This window comes from Melanostigma gelatinosum (genome assembly GCF_949748355.1).
Source record: "Melanostigma gelatinosum genome assembly, chromosome: 21".
In the NCBI taxonomy this organism is placed as follows: Eukaryota; Metazoa; Chordata; class Actinopteri; order Perciformes; family Zoarcidae; genus Melanostigma; species Melanostigma gelatinosum.
Genome location: NC_136654.1, coordinates 3,177,374 through 3,196,078, shown reverse-complemented (window position 1 = coordinate 3,196,078; position 18,705 = coordinate 3,177,374). Strand labels below are relative to the sequence as shown.

General features: G+C 44.7%; 2 protein-coding genes across 2 annotated transcripts; one reads left to right on the top strand and one right to left on the bottom strand.

Moving 5' to 3' along the window:
- Positions 1-5,119: 5,119 nt before the first annotated feature.
- Positions 5,120-7,524, top strand: LOC306795414 (bone morphogenetic protein 2; the record flags this gene model as incomplete). Its single annotated transcript, XM_079293923.1, has 5 exons — positions 5,120-5,420; positions 5,695-5,834; positions 5,974-6,090; positions 6,273-6,462; positions 7,115-7,524. The coding sequence occupies 5 exons, from the start codon at positions 5,120-5,122 to the stop codon at positions 7,522-7,524; spliced, it is 1,158 nt and encodes a 385-aa protein (XP_079150049.1).
- A 1,671-nt stretch (positions 7,525-9,195) lies between these two features.
- Positions 9,196-17,547, bottom strand: LOC306795150 (uncharacterized protein). The gene is made up of 3 exons (XM_079293552.1): positions 17,516-17,547; positions 17,340-17,430; positions 9,196-16,058 (listed from the first exon to the last, which is right to left on the bottom strand). Exon 3 carries the CDS (start codon positions 15,924-15,926, stop codon positions 9,738-9,740), a length of 6,189 nt encoding a protein of 2,062 aa, XP_079149678.1. The 5' UTR covers positions 15,927-16,058; positions 17,340-17,430; positions 17,516-17,547; the 3' UTR covers positions 9,196-9,737.
- Between the last annotated feature and the right edge of the window lie 1,158 nt (positions 17,548-18,705).

Here is an 18,705-nt window from a genome sequence, read left to right as displayed (position 1 = left end):
CCAACCGCCCTTCTTTTAAATATTTGCTTGTGATTTATGTAACCTTAAAATGAATGAGTCTTGCGCTAACCCCGATTATACATGCTTATCTTTCTACTTTAACTGTTACGTTGTCATTTGTTTGCTTCGCTTTTTGTTGCTCATGTTGAGTAAACTGATTAATTTCTCTCTGGCTACACGTGTAGAATCTGTTGCTGTTGTGATTGGTTGAAGAAATAAAAAGGAGAGGCTTTAACTACGTTCTGCCTTCAGGCTGCTCCCTCCTTTCATCCTTCTGCCACCAATTTACTCAATGATGTCCTCCACTCCACCATCACTGGCGCCAAACTGGCTGAATTGGCACTGGATTATTTGCTGCTGTCAGCGCTTGAGCTGTGTTTTATTTCGGGGGGGGGGTGCAAATCCTCAAGAAGTATTCCCAGTTTGTAAACACAGGAACAAGAGGGAACTAACATGAGCCACACCGACTGAAACGCAACAAAATAATGAGGCTCCCACCGACCGACCTGCAGTGCAAAAGAAATCCCGGCAATGAGAGTTTAGCAGCAAACATGGAGACCAGAAACCAAACACGGTGCGCTCCAAGACAACCATTTGAACGAGCGTGTGCACGTGGTCATGAACACACTTATGCAATCAAATGTGAATGTATCCCGACGAGCAAACTCTCACACGCACACAGACCGTGCAGGTGGCTGCGCATGATAACAAACAGCATAATTAGGAACAGGTGAACGTTATGAGGCAAACAAGTATGCTGCAGCGATCAGGAATATCATCGAAACCGCAACAATTTGCAAGATGAAGTAGCGTCTGGCTGACTTAATGACAGAAAGGTGAGGTCGCCATGCTGAGCCGGGGGGGGGGGGGGGGGGGGAGGTTGGAGAGTTATTTAAAAAGAAAGAGGAAAAAAACCTCAACTGGTCCGCAGCCACGTACAATACAACTGCTTCTAAAGCTCGAGCCAAGACGAACTGTTCTCCCTGTTTCTTCAAATTAAAGCTTGAATGAGATGAGAGCTTGAATTCAGACACTGGCTAAAAGACATTGAGAAGGGAGTGAGAGGGGAGGGGAGTGAGAGGGGAGTGAGAGGGGAGTGGGAGGGGAGTGGGAGGGGAGTGAGAGGCGAGGGGAGTGGGAGGGGAGTGAGAGGGGAGTGAGAGGGGAGGGGAGTGAGAGGGGAGTGGGGTGGGAGGGGAGTGGGGTGGGAGGGGAGTGAGAGGGGAGGGGAGTGAGAGGGGAGTGAGAGGGGAGTGAGAGGGGAGTGAGAGGGGAGTGGGAGGGGAGTGAGAGGGGAGTGGGAGGGGAGGGGAGTGAGAGGGGAGTGGGAGGGGAGTGAGAGGGGAGGGGAGTGAGAGGGGAGTGGGAGGGGAGTGAGAGGGGAGGGGAGTGAGAGGGGAGGGGAGTGGGAGGCGGGTGAGAGGGGAGTGGGAGGCGGGTGAGAGGGGAGTGGGAGGGGAGTGAGAGGGGAGTGAGAGGGGGGTGAGAGGCGGGTGAGAGGGGAGTGGGAGGGGAGTGAGGGGGGAGTGAGAGGGGAGTGGGAGGTGGGTGAGAGGGGAGTGGGAGGGGAGTGAGAGGGGAGTGAGAGGGGAGTGGGAGGTGGGTGAGAGGGGAGTGGGAGGGGAGTGAGAGGGGAGTGGGAGGGGAGTGGGAGGGGAGTGAGAGGGGGGTGAGATGTTATCCACGCTCACCTTCATGCTGCATCAACATGGAATCAGGCAGACGGACAACACTTCCTGGACGGCACGGGAAGTACAAACAAACAGTCCGACTGAATGGCAAGATGGCAAAACGAAACGCGCATGACCATATGTTGTTCTGGTGATGGATTCAAATATATTAAACACAAATATTATGTATTTATTCTAGTAATACATGTACGTATAAAATGCAGCTTTCTCTAAATATTCCTCCCCTTTAGTGTTTCTTGCTCGATGATAAACAATATCGCCAAAGCATCTTATTAAAACAATAACTTAATTCCTCAATTCCAATTCAACAATGTCAAACTGTTCCGTTCAGCATGAAGAGGTAGAACACGGTCACAATAGTGGTTGTCGTGGTGCCCCTGAACAGGACCGCTGACCCTGCTTGTTTGTGGTCACAGCCAATAGAGATGCATTTGTTTTTTAAATCACGTTGCATTGTGGCCCGACTTTGACACCCTTGTCGTATGTTTCCACTTTCGGTGTGATTGTATTCCTCGTCATTATTCATTCGTACCGCGTTTGCAGCAGTGGCCAGCACTTGTAGCAAATGCCTTCCATGTGTCTCTAATTGCCTCAGTCGAGGTATTTAACACGAGGTGAAGTCATTAACACATAGACACACTTGTCAGATGTGGAGCCAAGGCGGCCAACAGCAAGCTAAAAGCTAATGCAACATGCACCGTGTCCGATAAAGAAACCTGAGGGCTCCCTCGCCAACACGCTGTGCAAGAATTCTCAGAGGAAAAGAACTTGCAAGTTCAACAATTACTGAAATGTAATATTGGAAATATAGAGAAGAAAGACTGTAACAAGCTGACCAGTTCAACCAGCTGCACTCAAAAATCACATGGCATATTTAATACTGTGTACTGCAATATGAGCTGATGGTCCAGCACGTTATGTCTTAGTCTATAGCGCCATCTGCTGTTTAAATGAGAGCACTGCATCGACCCAGCATCAAGTGAAAACTAAGTTAGTGATCAACGTTCATAAGTGGCAAAAGGAAGAAGCGGAAGACTTTCATACCTTAGGCTTGAGTCTACTGAAGCACTGGCAAACTAATGCTGAGATTATGGTGTGGATGTTAGTGTGAGCGTGATCAGCGTGGAAGACGGAGAGGAAAATGTATATTTCATGGAGGACATTTGGCATGTCACGATAGGAAAAGCCCTGCGTGTCAAGTGGCCATTTGAGGACTTGTCATTTGAGGAATTGCAAATTTCGGGCTCTTCTGCATTGGCTTCATTTTTCAGCCCCCGAGTTTGCTGCTTTATCCAGAAAATAGAGAGCATCTTGGGGTCACACCAGCCCTGAAGCCAAATTGGGCCAGGGGAACTCGGCCTTCATTTTGTACCTCAAGTTCACACCTTTAACAGTTTCGTGACTGCGTTTTGCATGGATGTGACGCTACCCCCAGTGACAGAATCCGTCGACGAGGAGGCCGACATGGCAAAGCACTCCAACCTGCTTCTGTGGAAGTAACTGCGACAGTAGGTGTCTCCAGGACCACATTCTGCCATGATGGCACACACACAAGGTGAAACCAATACCAGCCACATGCTTGTGACTGGGGAAGAGTAAGACGAGTGATGGATATACCACTCTTCTTATCTGGAGTGGTATCAACCTACTCATCCAAGAAAGTGAAAAAAAAGCACATTTCCCAAAATAGTAAACTGTTAATTTGAAAATAACATTCTACTGTATCTTTCTCTCAACATCTTAATCAAGAACTCCTCTCTATATCTCTCAGCGCTGCAATTTCAGCCGCAACCACGGTGCACCATCGTCCATCCTTGGCTGTTTGGTGAAGCTCTGCAGGAATACGTCAGAGGGCTTCCCTTTGAGTCTATCTGCTATCAGCACACGGTCGGGGTAAACATTGGAGGACACCCCACATCCAGCAGCTGTCTTATACGTTCACGTACCACACGTCACACACAAAGAATACACAGAGGAGCACAGCATGCATCACAGGAAGACATGCTGTGCTCCTCTTCGCTTTAAGTAATGCCTTCCTCAGCATCTCATTTCCTTAGTTAAGAGGTGCCCCGCCCCCAAAGACACTGCTTTTCTTCCTGATAACCTCGAGTTTGTCATTAGCATTTGAGTAATCACATAGAATACATTTCCCCCCCTGATAACAAAGATGAAAATGTTACTTATAAATAATGGAATGCAGGAAAAAATGCATCATTTTTTTGTTGAAAATCCAATCATTTGATCCTGGTATCTTGCTGTTTACAGTGTTTGCCGTTATAATCTGCCCTGTGTCTTATCTGACAGCGTGGCTGCTTAGTGATTGAAGAGGAATCAGAAAAGGGCCAATTCACTATGGGGCCCTAAACGTGAGTAATAGGCCCTAAATGAGGGGATCATCATTCCTGTGTAATCGCCATGAATTTCATCAACAATGGGAGGGGGGGGGGGGGGGGGGGGCTGGAGGCATTGATCAGCGTGACGATCTTGGGAATTTGATCCCTTTTGTTCCCTGATTGATTGGAAGATCATCTCGGATTCATCTTAACGGAGGAATAAACATGTCATGCTGATTTCGATGTCAACTCTGAGTCACTGTCCAAACAGAAACGGGGGGGGGGGGGGGGCTGCGTTTTGTGGAAATGTGCGCATTAACAAGCAGCTTTTGAAAGCGCGCTTCATTTGCGTCACGGCTCTTCTGTTCGTTTGCTCTCTTGCGACTGGCCCCATACTGATAACAGACCACCGGGCCAAGAAACACATGACGTGGAGCAGCGGCGACAAAACATCATGATGGGATAACTTTATTTGGTTGGCCCGCTAATTGGTCCCTGCGATGAAACAACTGTAGTGCAGAAAAAAGATGTTCCTTCTTATACACTAAAGCTAAAGGTTTAATCCATCATATGTATTGGATTTATTTAAACATATGAATTGCAGCATATTGGTAGTCAACATTTTCTTTTGTTGTTATCACCTGTTTATATCCTTTTTCATATATGGAATAATGCATGAATGTTAATATTTTTTTATGAAGTCAAACGGGTTATTTCGACACTAATTCATAGGCTCGTGGTTTGATGGCTCCTACAGATTATCAGCGGGATGAATCGGTGTTTAACGTTGTATTCTAACAGCCTGCATTAGTATCTTATATAACCCTCGGAGTGTCTCTGCTTCCTGATAAAGACAAACGGCCTTTGACCTACTGTAACCTGGACATATAAATTAAAGGGGATAGTCCTTTATGTATTATCTTTTACAGCCGACTATCGGGTCATGTTCACCTTTCCTTTGTGTTGTCTTTCCACCATCATCAATCATCTCCTGGTGTTAGCGGTATACGGGGCCGGCCTGTCATCAGAGGCAGCGGGCCGCCCTTATCACCCGCCGTCCCACAGGTGTAGAACCTCAGTCCGCTCTCACTAAAAATGACAACAGGAGCTCTGCGCCTCTGGCTCGTCCTCGCTCTCCGGCTGAGGTGCGTCGCTCTCCCGCTGGAGAGGGGGAGAGCAGAGCGGCAGGACGGTTTGGATACGACGAACGCGGCGAGCGAGAAGGTGGACGCCGTGCTGCACCTTAATGATTTACCTCGAGGAAGGGCGGCTCCTCACAAGAAGGCACCTCAGTTTATGTTGGATCTTTTTAACGCGGTGACAGTCTCCGACGGGAGCCCGAGGAGCCAGAAGGATGTTCTGGAAGGAAACATAGTCCGGAGTTTCGAGGATAAAGGTGCGTGAAACTGTCTCGTGCACACGAACTACTATGTTTTGTGATATTTTGTTTGGAAAAAACAAACAATTCAGCTATACAGCAGCATTTAATGTGAATGATTAGAGTGCGTAATTCTTATCTAAATTAATTACGTTAAACAATTACGCACGATTACGCGCAGCTAATGTCCCTGTTAAACAGCTCATTTTCAAGACTTCGTGACATTTCTTTACCAAAACATTATTTTAATATTAGCAAACTAAATATGTGTGCTATATTCGTCCCCCTGCAGGTCATGCTGGAGAGACGTTTCACTTCTTCGATCTATCATCTTTCAGCAGAGAGGAGCGAATGATCAAAGCGGAGTTCCATTGGTTTCGAAAGAAACAGAAGTTTTTCCTTGGAAAGCTTTATGGGCCACATTTCTATCAGGTAAAATGGCTTTTGTATGACGTTTACTGATTCTGTTCTCATGTAAATATTTCACTTCGAAATATTTGACAGATTTAACTGAGGTTTGGACGTTATGGACACAGTTTAGTGAACTAACAGCTTTGTGTTGTGACTACAGGTGGATCTGTATGAGGTGCTGGACAGCCGAGTGAAGCCATGGAGAGGAAACCTCATCACCTCCAGACTGGTGCCCATTTACACACAAGGATGGGAAGTCTTCAATATCACTCAAACGGTAACACCCGCCCCATTGTTTTTGGGATTTTCTGGTCATTCATTTGACTTTTTTGCACAAATGTATTTAGATCAGTGTTTGATTGCAGTGAGGCATCATTTGCTCACACCAAATTTAGATCAATATTGTTTATGAAGTATTTGTGATGTGTTTAAACCGTTCAATCTTATTCTGGATGCCAGGTTTCAAAGTGGATCTGCAACAGCCAGGAGAATAATGGCATCCTTGTGGTGACCACACTTCCTTCTGGGAGCTGGATGGAGTCAGTGGTGTCCTCATCCAAGCGGAATGGAGAGCTGACGGGCACGAATGCCTACCTGGTCATATTCTCAGACGACGGGAGGACAGGAGCATCAAACCAGTCATACCTGGGTAAGGTGATGGGTGCAACATATTGGGCACTTTATGCATTTTAGTATCGTCATCATGTGTGGAACCCCAAAACAATATATATTTTAAATTGATAAAAGAAGACAATATGAAATGAATATTCATTTGAAAATGGAAAATGAACCAACAATTTGTGAAATATCTGAAGAAATGTTCAGGTCACAATCATGTAGTGTTATTTCATTGTCCAGTTTCATATTAGCTAATCATTTTTATTTTCATATTTGTCTCATTTCATAATGGAATTTTTCCCAATAATACATTTTATGTCAACTTTTATTTCATGATCTCACATTACACTGTCACCGCCTCTCTTAAAATAGCAAGCTAAACTACTGCTACAGCCTTTTACCTCCTGTTAGAGCAACAACGAATCCGCTGCTGTCATTTACCTCAGCACACAAAAACAGTAGCTGAACTTCTATGGCTTTTAAGTCCTAGTGAAACAAGGCTGCTCATGCGCCGTTTCAGTGTGTTATAAGCCATTCATTACATGTCTGTATACTGTTTATACATGCTAAATAGGTGGACTTAAAGTAAAGTGTGATCTCATTTTAAAAGTTGACATTCATGAATATTTATTTCATACATGGTGCTATTCTAAGCCAATGTGTTCACCTTCCTCTTTCTATAGGACAAGCCCAACCTGCAGCACCTGAGCCTTACGATCACCGCAGCCGGAGACGGCGTGCCTCTCCGGGTTTCCTGCCCCACGGCCGCTCCCAGTCCTGCCAGCGGGTCCCCCTCTTCGTGGACTTTGAGGAGATCGGCTGGTCCGGCTGGATCATCTCTCCGCGGGGATACAACGCCTACCACTGCAAAGGCTCCTGCCCGTTCCCGCTGGGGGGGAACCTCAGAGCGACCAACCACGCCACGGTGCGCTCCATCATACACGCGCTCAAGCTCTCCAGTGACGAAGTGGGAGCGCCCTGCTGTGTTCCCGACAGACTCCAGTCCATCAGTTTGTTATATTTTGACGATGAGGAGAATGTGGTTTTGAAGCAGTACGACGACATGGTGGCACTAAGCTGCGGCTGCCATTGACTGGCTGTGCATCTCCTTCACTCTTTAACACTGGAACAATGAGGGATGGGGAGACGATGGTTTGCTTAAAACACTGTATTTTTTGTGCATAATGTTAAATATTGTATTATTTTGAGAAATTAAACAACTCTTCCTCAGCTTGTAATCAGTGATCCTTTGATTTACAATTGGAGATTATTTGTTGTTTTTATTCATAGGTTAGTGATGCACCAGTTGATGATGGTTGGTTGGGAGTGTTAATGAAGATTAAACTGAAGTGGAATCATAACTGTCTTTTCTTCAGGTGTTTTGAGGGCCCTTGGTGACACTTAGCCAGCCCATAATAAGGGGTTAAAAATAAATCCAATGAATTACCATTGCTTCTTCTCTCGGTTGTTAACTAGCATGGGCGTAACTGTACAGTGCAGGCAGTGCGGTTGCACGGGGGGCTATTGGATGGAGAATGGAGAATGATGGAGAACTTATAAGTGATTTAGAGAACTCACAGTTTTTTTTCTTCTAAACTGGTCAGTAACAATCTTGTTGTATGCTTATTCAACATCAACTTTGAACAGACTAAAAAAACTATTCAATTCATTAAATAATTCATTTGTTATTTCCTTTGTCATAAAAAATATTCAATGATGATTACTGGGTAATATGTATTTCCTGTTGTCCAATGTAAAGTCTCTATTCAATCATGTGAGGAGATGATTGTGTGTGTGTGTGTGGGTGTGTGTGTGTGTGTGTGTGTGTGTGTGTGTGTGTGTGTGTGCATGCCTCATAATAGCATGCATTAGGACCCTTCATGACTATAGTTCATGCCACTGCTTGAAAGGATGCTGGTCCTTGGATTTTGATTCGGTAAGAAACATTAAATATTAAATATTACGATTTCATTCAAAGCCAGAGGAGGATGAGCAGCTGGATGGAAATGTAAGGACATTTAAAGTTTCATCCACACAGACTCTGCATTTCGTCTTAGTTCTTATTCATGTAGTTGTGTGGATTGGTACATTAAAGCAACACACCGGCTGTTATTCCCTGTCTCATCGAGTTCCCTCCTCTCGTTACAGTAACTGACCAACAGATGGCGGGATAGAGGTCTGGTTGAAGACTACAAACTGACTCCATTACTGTAATTCCGCAGTATCTGGATGAGGTTGTGATACATGTTGTAAAACAGACTCGAAATAGACAAAATCTTAAGCAAGGGCAATTATAGAACCACTTAGTTAATACTAATGTCAGAATGATGTTAATGACATCATTTTTGTATGCATTTGAACTGTAATTGAATCACCAATCATAACAGTTCCAACGAATAATGACTGTGCAGTGGAATGAAAGGCACCAGTCGAGTCTGTAACAACAGTTGTTTTTTATTGGAATGGATCACAGACACCATACAGCCCTGCGTTAGTCTAGTTTAAAAAAATGTGAATGCAACAAACTTGCAAAACCGATTCTCCTTCATGTTCTCTGCATATTAAAAAAACATGTATTGCAACAATGCCAGTTCAAGCTTTTAGACAGTATAAACGAAAGTTTGTTTGTATCAAACACATTCAACGGGTGTAACTGCAATTTCAGATAAAGCATGCAATATGTTTCTAATGAGTTCCTTATGTGAACACGATCAGTTCCAATCAATAACATACAGACAGATGAAATACAATTTTTGAAAGTGAGTTCTATTTGTATCTCTAATGATGATTTAAGTGACTGCAAACTGTCTGGTGAAAAAACAAAAAATCTCAAGGAAACAAACTGCAGGTAATAAAACAAAAAGCCACAATACCTGAATGGAGACTCCAATACCACTGCAGATGTATACAACAAAGTCAGCATTTCCAATAAATATTCCACATTTAAATTCAAGCTTACCGTCTCTCTTTACACATAAATCTTTCTCAAGAATTGCACATTATCTTACACATGTCCAACCCACATTCAGCATTCGACAACAACCATCAGTAATTCACAAAATAATTATCTTCCATCAGTTTAGAGTCAAATCAAACTCGTTCCTCCTCACAGAGCCAAATGAGGCCTCGGTAGCTTCACAAAGCCTGCGCAGCTTCTGTGTGTTTATGCAAGTTAAGGCAAGTAAAGCACTACAAGGATCAGATGCTTAAAATCCACCCAAAAATGCTTTAATACTGTTATTAAACAGGTATTGGCAAAACAGTCTAAATTCAGGCTGGATTTTTCCTTTCAAACCTCATGGCCGATCAGCTCGGACAGTCCAGCTCCTCAGTGCCTAGAAACTCCCCTAACATGTGGTCATGTTGGCCGTAGACGGGCTCTAAATAAGGATGTCCCTCCGTACAGTGTATCTGCCTCAACCTTGGCTCCATATGATGAGCTTGTATGGTAGCTTTCTGAGCCATGGGGGACAAGGGCACCGGGACAAAGCTGTGGTAAACAACCAGAGGTGGGGTCAAAACGTCCAAGGGGGGTGCCTGAGGAACAGCACCCTCTGGCAGGTGGACTGGCAGCTGCACATAGCATCCTGTTTCAGGATCAAAGAAGGTTTTTGTCTTGACTTGTATTGGCATATCCACAAAGAAGTACTGGCCGGAGTCTGGATCCTGTAGGACCTTACGTTGGGTCAAAGGAAAGGACTGCGCAACAATGGTGTGCTCAATGCTAGACTGGCGAGAAAGCTGGCCGGTGTGGCTGGTTTGGCTCGACTGCCGGGAGAGGGTTGAAGGTGGAGGCCGGTACGCATCGATACTGTGACTCCTTCTGAATATGTTGTCTCTGCTTGTCTTGTCTCTGGCTCTGCCTCTCTGCTGAAGCTCGTCCATGATGGATTTTTCAATGCGCTGGGTCCTCGGATCAAGCTTCTCATTGACTGACGTATCGGCACTGAGCCTGCGCTCTACTTTATCTCCCAAGTACCTGTCAATGCTTTGCGATCGGTGGAATGGCCTGTCCGATGAGGGCCTATCGCTGAGCTGAGTTCTGTACACGGGTACATTGCTGATGACCCTATCACTGCTGTCGTGTCTTTGCTCTGGCCTTTCTCGTCTGTTGCTGCTGCGGCCTTGCCTCTCTGTCGCAACACTGGGTAGCGCTTCATTGTTTTGGGTATTGCTTTCCGCCGAATCGCGGCTCTGTCTTTGGGTCTTGTGACGCACGTCTGTCCGGTCGTGATGGTGGTTTTCAGTGTTGTGGCTTCTTCCTTCACAGGGTAGGTTCTCACTCTGGTCATCACTCTTTTTGCCGTGGTAACTTTCACTGCGACTGTGGCCATTTTCAGTCTTTTCTCTGTGATTTCTCTCACTGCTCTTGTTACTTCTACTGCTGCTGTTTCTGTGCTCGGATTTGTCACTCTTCTGTCTAGCCCCTCTGTGTTTGTTGCTGCTTTGAGACGACTTCTGGGAGGACTTCTGGGCCTCCTCCTTCTTCATCCTTCTATTTGCCAACTTAATGGCTTTGAGAACAGCCTTTTCAGATTTGGGTAAGACCACTGGTGGTTTAGACAGCCCTGTTTGGCTTTCATTACCGCTGCAGGTGGACCCAGAGCGTTCACTGGGAACTTTTGACACTCCAGTAGTCATTCCCATCTCATCGGCAGCATCAGCTGTGCTGGCTGTTAAGCTCTCCACTGCTTCAGATGATGGACTAACCCCAGACAATCTGTCTTCCTCCTGTGGGACAGCGAGGAACCCTCCAACTTGTGGTTTCTTCGGGTTTTCACTTTGCAGTTTTGAAGGAGACTGCAGCAGTGGAGGTGAACTGTTCGAAGGACCCTCTTTAGGTTTGACGATTTCATCTGGGATTGCTGTGCTGCCTCTGGTGGCGGGTTCATTGGCATGAGGGAGCTCTGGATTGTCCATCACTTGCTGTACCTCCTCTCCCCTCTCTGAACCACTGAGACTCCCTCTCGGTGACCACGGTTGTACAGTCGTCAACTTCAACTTATTACTGAAAGTGTTATCTTTGACCTTAAATAAGGCAGGGATCCCCAAAGTTGGTGAGAAAATATTGGAGGGTGACATTGGTGTCTGATTATCTTCATCATGAGCTAAGGTTTGATCTGCTATGGTATTGTCTCTTTCATTGCTGTCCATGTGCGGCATTTCTGTCTCTTTTTGAGGAGATTTTATAGGACGCTTTACAACCTCTGGCTCGCTTTCATGATCACTTAAAGAATAATATTCAACGTCCATTCTGTCCAAAATCTGTTTTGTATTTTGTGAAATATTCCGTGTCTCATCGACCTCCTCTACCTCTCCAATCAAGTTCTCCAGAGAGTGGTAAACATTTGACTCTGCCTCGGTATTTCTGTGCAACGCACTTTCCACAGAGAAGTAGGATGATTTTGAGGACAAGCTGGCTTGATCAGGTGGACTCTGATTGACACGAATACCATTTACCAGAAGTAAAGGAGATATTATGTGTCTCGGGATTTCACTAAGAGCCTCTGCATCCACATGTATTTCCTCACTGGCGCTATTCATTTTGTCAGGTTCTTCTGCCACTACATTTGTTGTTATATTGTCCTGAGGTGTGTTTAAATGATCTGGTTTTAAAGGAGCCTTCTGTTTTACCTTGTATGTTTCCTGTGCCCTGGCAATGCTGCGTGTGGCTTCCTTTGTGGGGCTCATGTGTGCTTGCAAGTTATTTGCCTTATTTTCATTTCCTCTAAACTCTGGTGATGAACACAACCCATTTTCAGATTGTGGATGTTTTGAATGTAGAACAGACTCACATTTAACTACATCAGTTATTGTGTTGGATTTTGAATTGGCATTGTTTACTACATCCCACCTTTCTCTGACAGGACTGGTTTCACTTTGACAGGCCTCTCCTCTGGACAGGTCACTCTCTACTTCGTGTTGTGCACCTGTACTCCGCATCTCTGTCCCTACCTCTACATTTTCATATTTTACATCTCTGTTGAAGATATCCTCTTCGACTACATCTTTCAAACTATCTGTCTCCTTCCTAACACTTCCATCTCTTCTACTTCCTCCCCTTTTGCTCCTAGGGGGAACAGGAGGAGCATCCTCCTTCTTGCCTTCAATGTGGTTTATCAGATTCTCTCCGCTGCCTTCAGATATCTGTCCCACTACGAACCTGATATTCTCCTCTTCTGATTCATAGCTCGGATCATACATTTCTTCAATGCCAGGTAACGCTAACCTACCACCTGATCTGTGAGTCTCACTAAGTTTAGGTTCAGTTTGAGACAGGATCTGTCTCATGTGATTATGGTCTCTTAGATCACCTAACCTCTCTTTTAAATCGTTCTCTTTTACTGCAAGTTCGCTGCCATTTTGTTGTTCCTTGGCCTCCGTCATAGAATCTTTCATGGCTTTTTTACGTTGCTCTACCCTTGTTACATAACTTTCATCAGCGTTCTCATCAAATATTGGATTTACGTCCTGCTCTGTTAATTTAGTCTTTCTTCTCTGCCTGTCTGAGATGATCTCTTCAAGTGCCATTTTTGCTCTGTCATAATTGCCATTGATGACGGCTTTGTTTACGACAACATTGCTGTCTATCTTTGCGAAAGTCTCCTGCTTGCTCTGATCCTTCTCTTTCTGTGCAAATAGTTCTCTTTTAGCCGTTGTGTTCCCTCTCATAGACAGCATACCCTTTTTAATATTCCTTAGCTCCCTTGAGATCAAATGATTCTTAGCCCGAGCCTCCTCATCTATGTTAATAATACCAAATTTGTTCTTCGCGTTCTCGAGAACACGGTCGCCGAGCCTTGCTCTCTGCAGCTCTTTCAGAGCATTCAAGTCATTAATTATATGCTCACTATCTTTCATGTCTTTGAGTGGCATTGTCTCCTCACCAGCCTCCATTATCGGGTTTACTTTCAGATCACCTTCCTCAAACGCCTCTCCTTGATTATCTCCCATCTCTGCGTATCTCTGATATTTTATGTAATTGTTCTGTCTGGCTGAGAATATATGTTCCAGTTTGCCCTGTTTCTGGTCAAATTCATTTTCGCTTGGTGGTAAATTTAATTTTGCATCCTTTGAATCACCATTACTGAGCTTGTCAACATAATGGGTTTGCAGTTTGTCAAGAGAGAGCTGAATCAAATCAGATTTCGCAAAATTTCTCTTTGGAACTGGTGGGGGCTCTTTCTTGACATGACCCTTTTTACCAACCAGTGCTGCTTCATGTCTGCTGTGAGAGAACGTATCGTTGTTTTCTGGTGTTGAACTCTTGCTGACAAACATGTCTTTAGAATCTGCAACCTTTTTATCTATTTCTCTCCCCCTTATGTCTTCTTCGTCTGAAATGGGCTTATTGATGCTATTTGACTGAGCTTTATTTTTAGCTGCATTAATTGCTTCCCTTGCTGCTCTGATCACGTCCGTTGTACTCATTGGTTGGCCACTATTATCTTTTTCCTTCGAGCTAACGTCTTTCGCAGGTCGTTTTGATTTGTCTGGTGCATTTGATGCTCTTTTCTCTACTGATACATTGAATGAAAACCCTTCTTTTTCATGTGCATTGGGTGAAGTTAGGGGTGAATGATCTTCGTTGCCATTTAAAGTATTTGGTGGAACCCCTTTGTTTGTTGGCAGTGCTTTTGGTGAGAGGTCTTTGTTTAGCGTGCGTGGAGAAAGTTTGTTTGCTTCAGTTGGTTGGTCTATGTGCACAGAGGCACCGCTGCTCAGGGGGACTAGAAGATGTTTCATATCACTGTCAACAGGGCCGGCTTTCTTGTACAAATTTAGAGATGGGTAGTTTTGCTTTGTAGCCTTGGAACTCTTGGTCTTTTTTGAGTGTATTAAGGGGGAGATGGGATCCTCCTCAATAAGACCACCTGCAGCCTCCTTTTTGGTTTGCAGTAGATTTAATAACAAATAATCATCTGAAAGAGGTCTTTCACTGTCATATTTGGTATGACCAACAGTTGGGGTGTTGATAGATTCCAAAACCGGACTGCAAACTGTCTGTCTGTCTGTTAAAATGGCAGGAGTGCTTAAGCCAGATGCGTAGCCTTCAGAGCCACCTTGAGAATATTTCAGATGATCTGATTGTGGAGAGTGGGTGCCACCCTCAGGCACTTCTAATGTTTTGAATTTAGGAGGGCTGTAACGGCTTTTCATCCTTTTCCTGTTGTCTTTGAGGTTGAAGAGGATGCTAGAGGCGAGCGATTTGTAACCGTCCCGCTTGACTGGAGGTTCAGGGGTAAGTTTGGCTTCAGAGTGTGGTCTTAGTGGGAGGTCGAGGCAGGAGGGCGACAGGATTTCAGATGTTTCCGTTGGTTGTCTGGAGGGAATGATTGGAGTCATCAGCTGGCAGATGCTGAACGGAGTCGCCGCTAAAGAGCTTACGTCCTCAACTGCTGTCACCTCCACAGATCTAGCCTCCTTTTTGACCAACCAAAGACTTTCATCGACTGTTTTTAAACTGTTTTCCTGAGGCGGTATCCCAGGTTGGTTGACTGGAATCACACTTTTTGCCCTGGACCTGTTGCGCCTCCAGGGGGCAGCACTTTCATCCCCTCTTTCTGATGAGCACCTCTTCTCAGCCAGAGTGGCTGAGGGCTTTGGCAAGACCTTAGGCGGAGGAGGGGGAGGGATGGGTTTAGGAGCAGTGGGAGGAGGGGGCTCAACTGCTGCTTTCTGGCATGACTGCACCTCCTCTACATGCAGAGTCTCTTTTCTGTGTGCCTCTGTAAGCTCCTTGTAAAAAGTCAAGTCGCACCATTTAGGGATACTATCTGTAGGAAGAATAGAGGTGTCCTCTTGGCCAAAGGGGAACCGGTTCAAATCTCTCCATGTTTGGAAAGGACTAAACTCGCTGTGTAGGAAAAAGTTTTTAATGTTAAGTTTCCTTAGTTTGATAGTGGATTTCCCATGTTTGCTCTTTAGGGATTTCCCGGAGACAATGGCAGCATCACCAGACTGATGATGGTTCTTGTAATCTCCACCTGTGAGATTGGTGTGATAATCCGAGGAGAATTCCGATAGCTCTCTTTGGATGCTGCGAAGTGCAGACTTATCCCATGATTCCCCATTAGAGTCTGTCATACCTCCATTTTTTATCAACATCCCCTCACGGCTTTCCTCTGTAGCACTTAATGCCTTAAGAAAAGACGACATGTGGGACATATTCTTCTGTTGCTGCTGTTTCCATGGCTGAGCATAGTTCTTGTCACTTTTGTTTTGCCCTTGCTTTTTAGATTCCTTGTGATGAGTCTTTTTAAGAGGCTCCCCCACCAAAGGTTTGCGGCAGCTGAAAGGTGAGTATCCGTACGACGACTCTTCATTGTTAACCGCCTCATCTCCAACGCAGAGACTTCGGAAGGCTCGATCGGTGAGAGCGCTGACCTCTCGATCCGTCTCGTCCATGAACATGTCGGTGAAGCCGTTGGGGAAGCGATGGTGGAGCATGCTTCCCACCCGATGGCTCATGTGTCGCTTTTCCACACAGCTCATGATGTCAACAACCTTCTTTCAGTCTCGTGCATCCCCGGTCTTGCCTCCTTTACAGCTCCTGCAGCTTTGTAAATCCGTTTTTTTTGTCCAGCTCAGGTCGACATAAGGGAGTTGGTGGGATATGTAAACTTCCTGAAACGAGACAGTGAAGTCAGCGTCAGTGTTTTAAAATGATTGCCTTTAAACCAATCTACTCAGTCACACATTGTAAGCAGTCATCATTCAAAACTATGTGCAGTTCAAAAGCGCAGCTTTTATGATTACTATAAAAGGTTTCCAACTCTGTAGTTGCACGGATGACCTTTACACGACATGTGCCGGCTTCAGCCATGCCGTCATATTGCAGGCATCATACAAACACTTCATACCATGCGCTTGGCTATTTAAGGCACTGTATGGTGCCTTAAGCTGTGAGCACTCAGCATACTGTTGGTGGCTATGAGAACAGCTCCTAGCTCATTTGTAGGAAGGTAATTAGAAAAATGTAACATTTTCATTTGTTTGTGTGTACATTTCAAAGGAAAGAGCCATGCCTCTGCAAAGCTTCGGAACAACATCCACACCTGCAGGTTTACACCACAAATCAAAGGAAATGCAAGTATATCATCACATCAGTCACAGAGGCCCTTGGCAGCAGCTGTTCTACTGTAGCTTACTTTAGCTATCTGGGTGAGGTCTTAGAATAGCCCATTGATATGCCTTGACCTGAGAGCACAGCCACTGCCATAAAACTCAACTCTTCAAGTATCTACATAAACATGACTCTCCATATAAGCAGAATGGGCTGAGACAAATACAAACACAGTCATTCAATGATTCAGTTATGTGTTTGATTGTGTCTGTATATTAAATGTCTATAATGTAAAAGCAAACTCAGCTGTCAACAGTAGTTTTAATGTTTACAGTTAACAAGGATTTGAATAGCTGTAAGTTAGTTTACAAAAGCCCAATAAGACTAATTATTATTACTTAGTTGTTATTGTTAATAAAACAAATCAGGTAAAATTACTCGAACCTATTGACTTTACTGTATTCTTAGCCTGACTTGCAGAATGTTTGGCTTTCCAGGAGACTTTGGCCGCCAACAGTCCACCAGCTCTCATGACTACAGATCAATTCGCAACCACGGTACTTTCCCAGCATCTGCTTGTGTATTTATACCCATATAGCCCAGTTAACTACACTCTACATATATGTGCAACCATTCAAAAATGTATTTTCTATTTTCCTTAACGATATGTAAATATTGGTTTAAATGATATGATATTGTGTAATGATTTCATAACAATAAAATGCAGGGGCCCTTGTGCTGTCTTTTTGGACATTCTTTTAGAACAAATTTAAAACTTGTTATATCTCATGTTCTGTCCACTGGGCCTCAGTAACATCCATATAATCACACAGCTCCCTCACCTTGGTGATGTGTCTTTCATAACTGTGCAGTCCAGACGGTGTATCAAACACAAAACATCAGTGAAGAATCCAAAGCAAAATCTGCTGCAACCTGCCGAGAATGAATTCTAGTTAGTGCGCTGTCATCCAGGAAACAAACTCTTTTTCTTGATGTTGAAGAAACAAAGAAAACTCACCCCGAGTGTCTCAAGCCCTCAGTTCCATGTTCAAATGCACTGGTGTGGCAAGGGGCTCTGAGAGCGAGCTCAAAAGATACCAAAATAGACGCACAAGTCGGTGTGGCCAAACTGAGCAGCAACACAGGGCGCAGCTAGCTAGCTCACATTGGAATAACCAGAAGGTGTCGAGTGGCAGGGCAAGACAGGATGAAATGGACACTGGCATTGGTTATTTTTGTAGCTGAGCAGTGAGGACTGATAGGCTCCTTTCTTTACCGTTTATACACCTTTATAAAGATGACGGGGCCTTCGTGTCGATGAAGATGAGGCATCGATACTTTGAGTCTCGCTGGGGACGATACAGACGGGCTTGGAGTACTTGCATTTAGCTTGTGACTCATTTGGCTTCTGTCAGCCAGGGAAACAATCTTTCTGATATAGCCCATTGCATCACACAACTGACAGGAACAGTCCCTGAAGTGGAGATTGGTAGCTGTATGTCTGCTGACTTTGGTGGGGCTGGGCTGGGCTAATTCCTGTTGTTCAAGCTATGTTTACAAGGCTGTGTTGAGAAACATGAACGTGTGTTACTGGGTAGTCTAGTTTTAGGACCAATGCAGCTGTTGTTGCTGTGAGATTCATCTGCAATGGGGTGGGGGGCATTATGTTGACTTGCAAGCCTTAGTGAGTCACAGGAAGTCAATGGATGAGGTCAGTGAAGCTTGACCTCGTGCATTCCCTCAACGGAAAAAGGAGTGGAGCGTTTAACAAATTCTGTCTGACTCAACTTGGTTTTATATGCCACCTAGAGAACAATATGCACAGACCACTGCCTGTACATAGCGTCACCATAACCTGTTGCATCTGTTTCAATCGAGGATCAGCCACAAAATTTGCTTTGAAAGCATGAAATCACAATCTCTGTTGAGCCCTCGTTGGCCCCAGCATCCACAGTGGGTGGCTGTGCTCCATCAAGGTGCCATATTTAAAGCTGTCTATTTCTGTCATGTTGAATATCAGAAGGTAACAGCCTGCCCCTCTGCCGGCTGCACCCTCCACACTTGCTGACCTTGCACATGTATTTGACTTATAGGTAGTAACACATGCAATCTTCTACTAAAATGGCAATTATATGTATGATCAATGGACAAATATTTGCGTGATTGAATGTATCAGATTTACATTTCATTTCCTTGTATTGCAAAGCA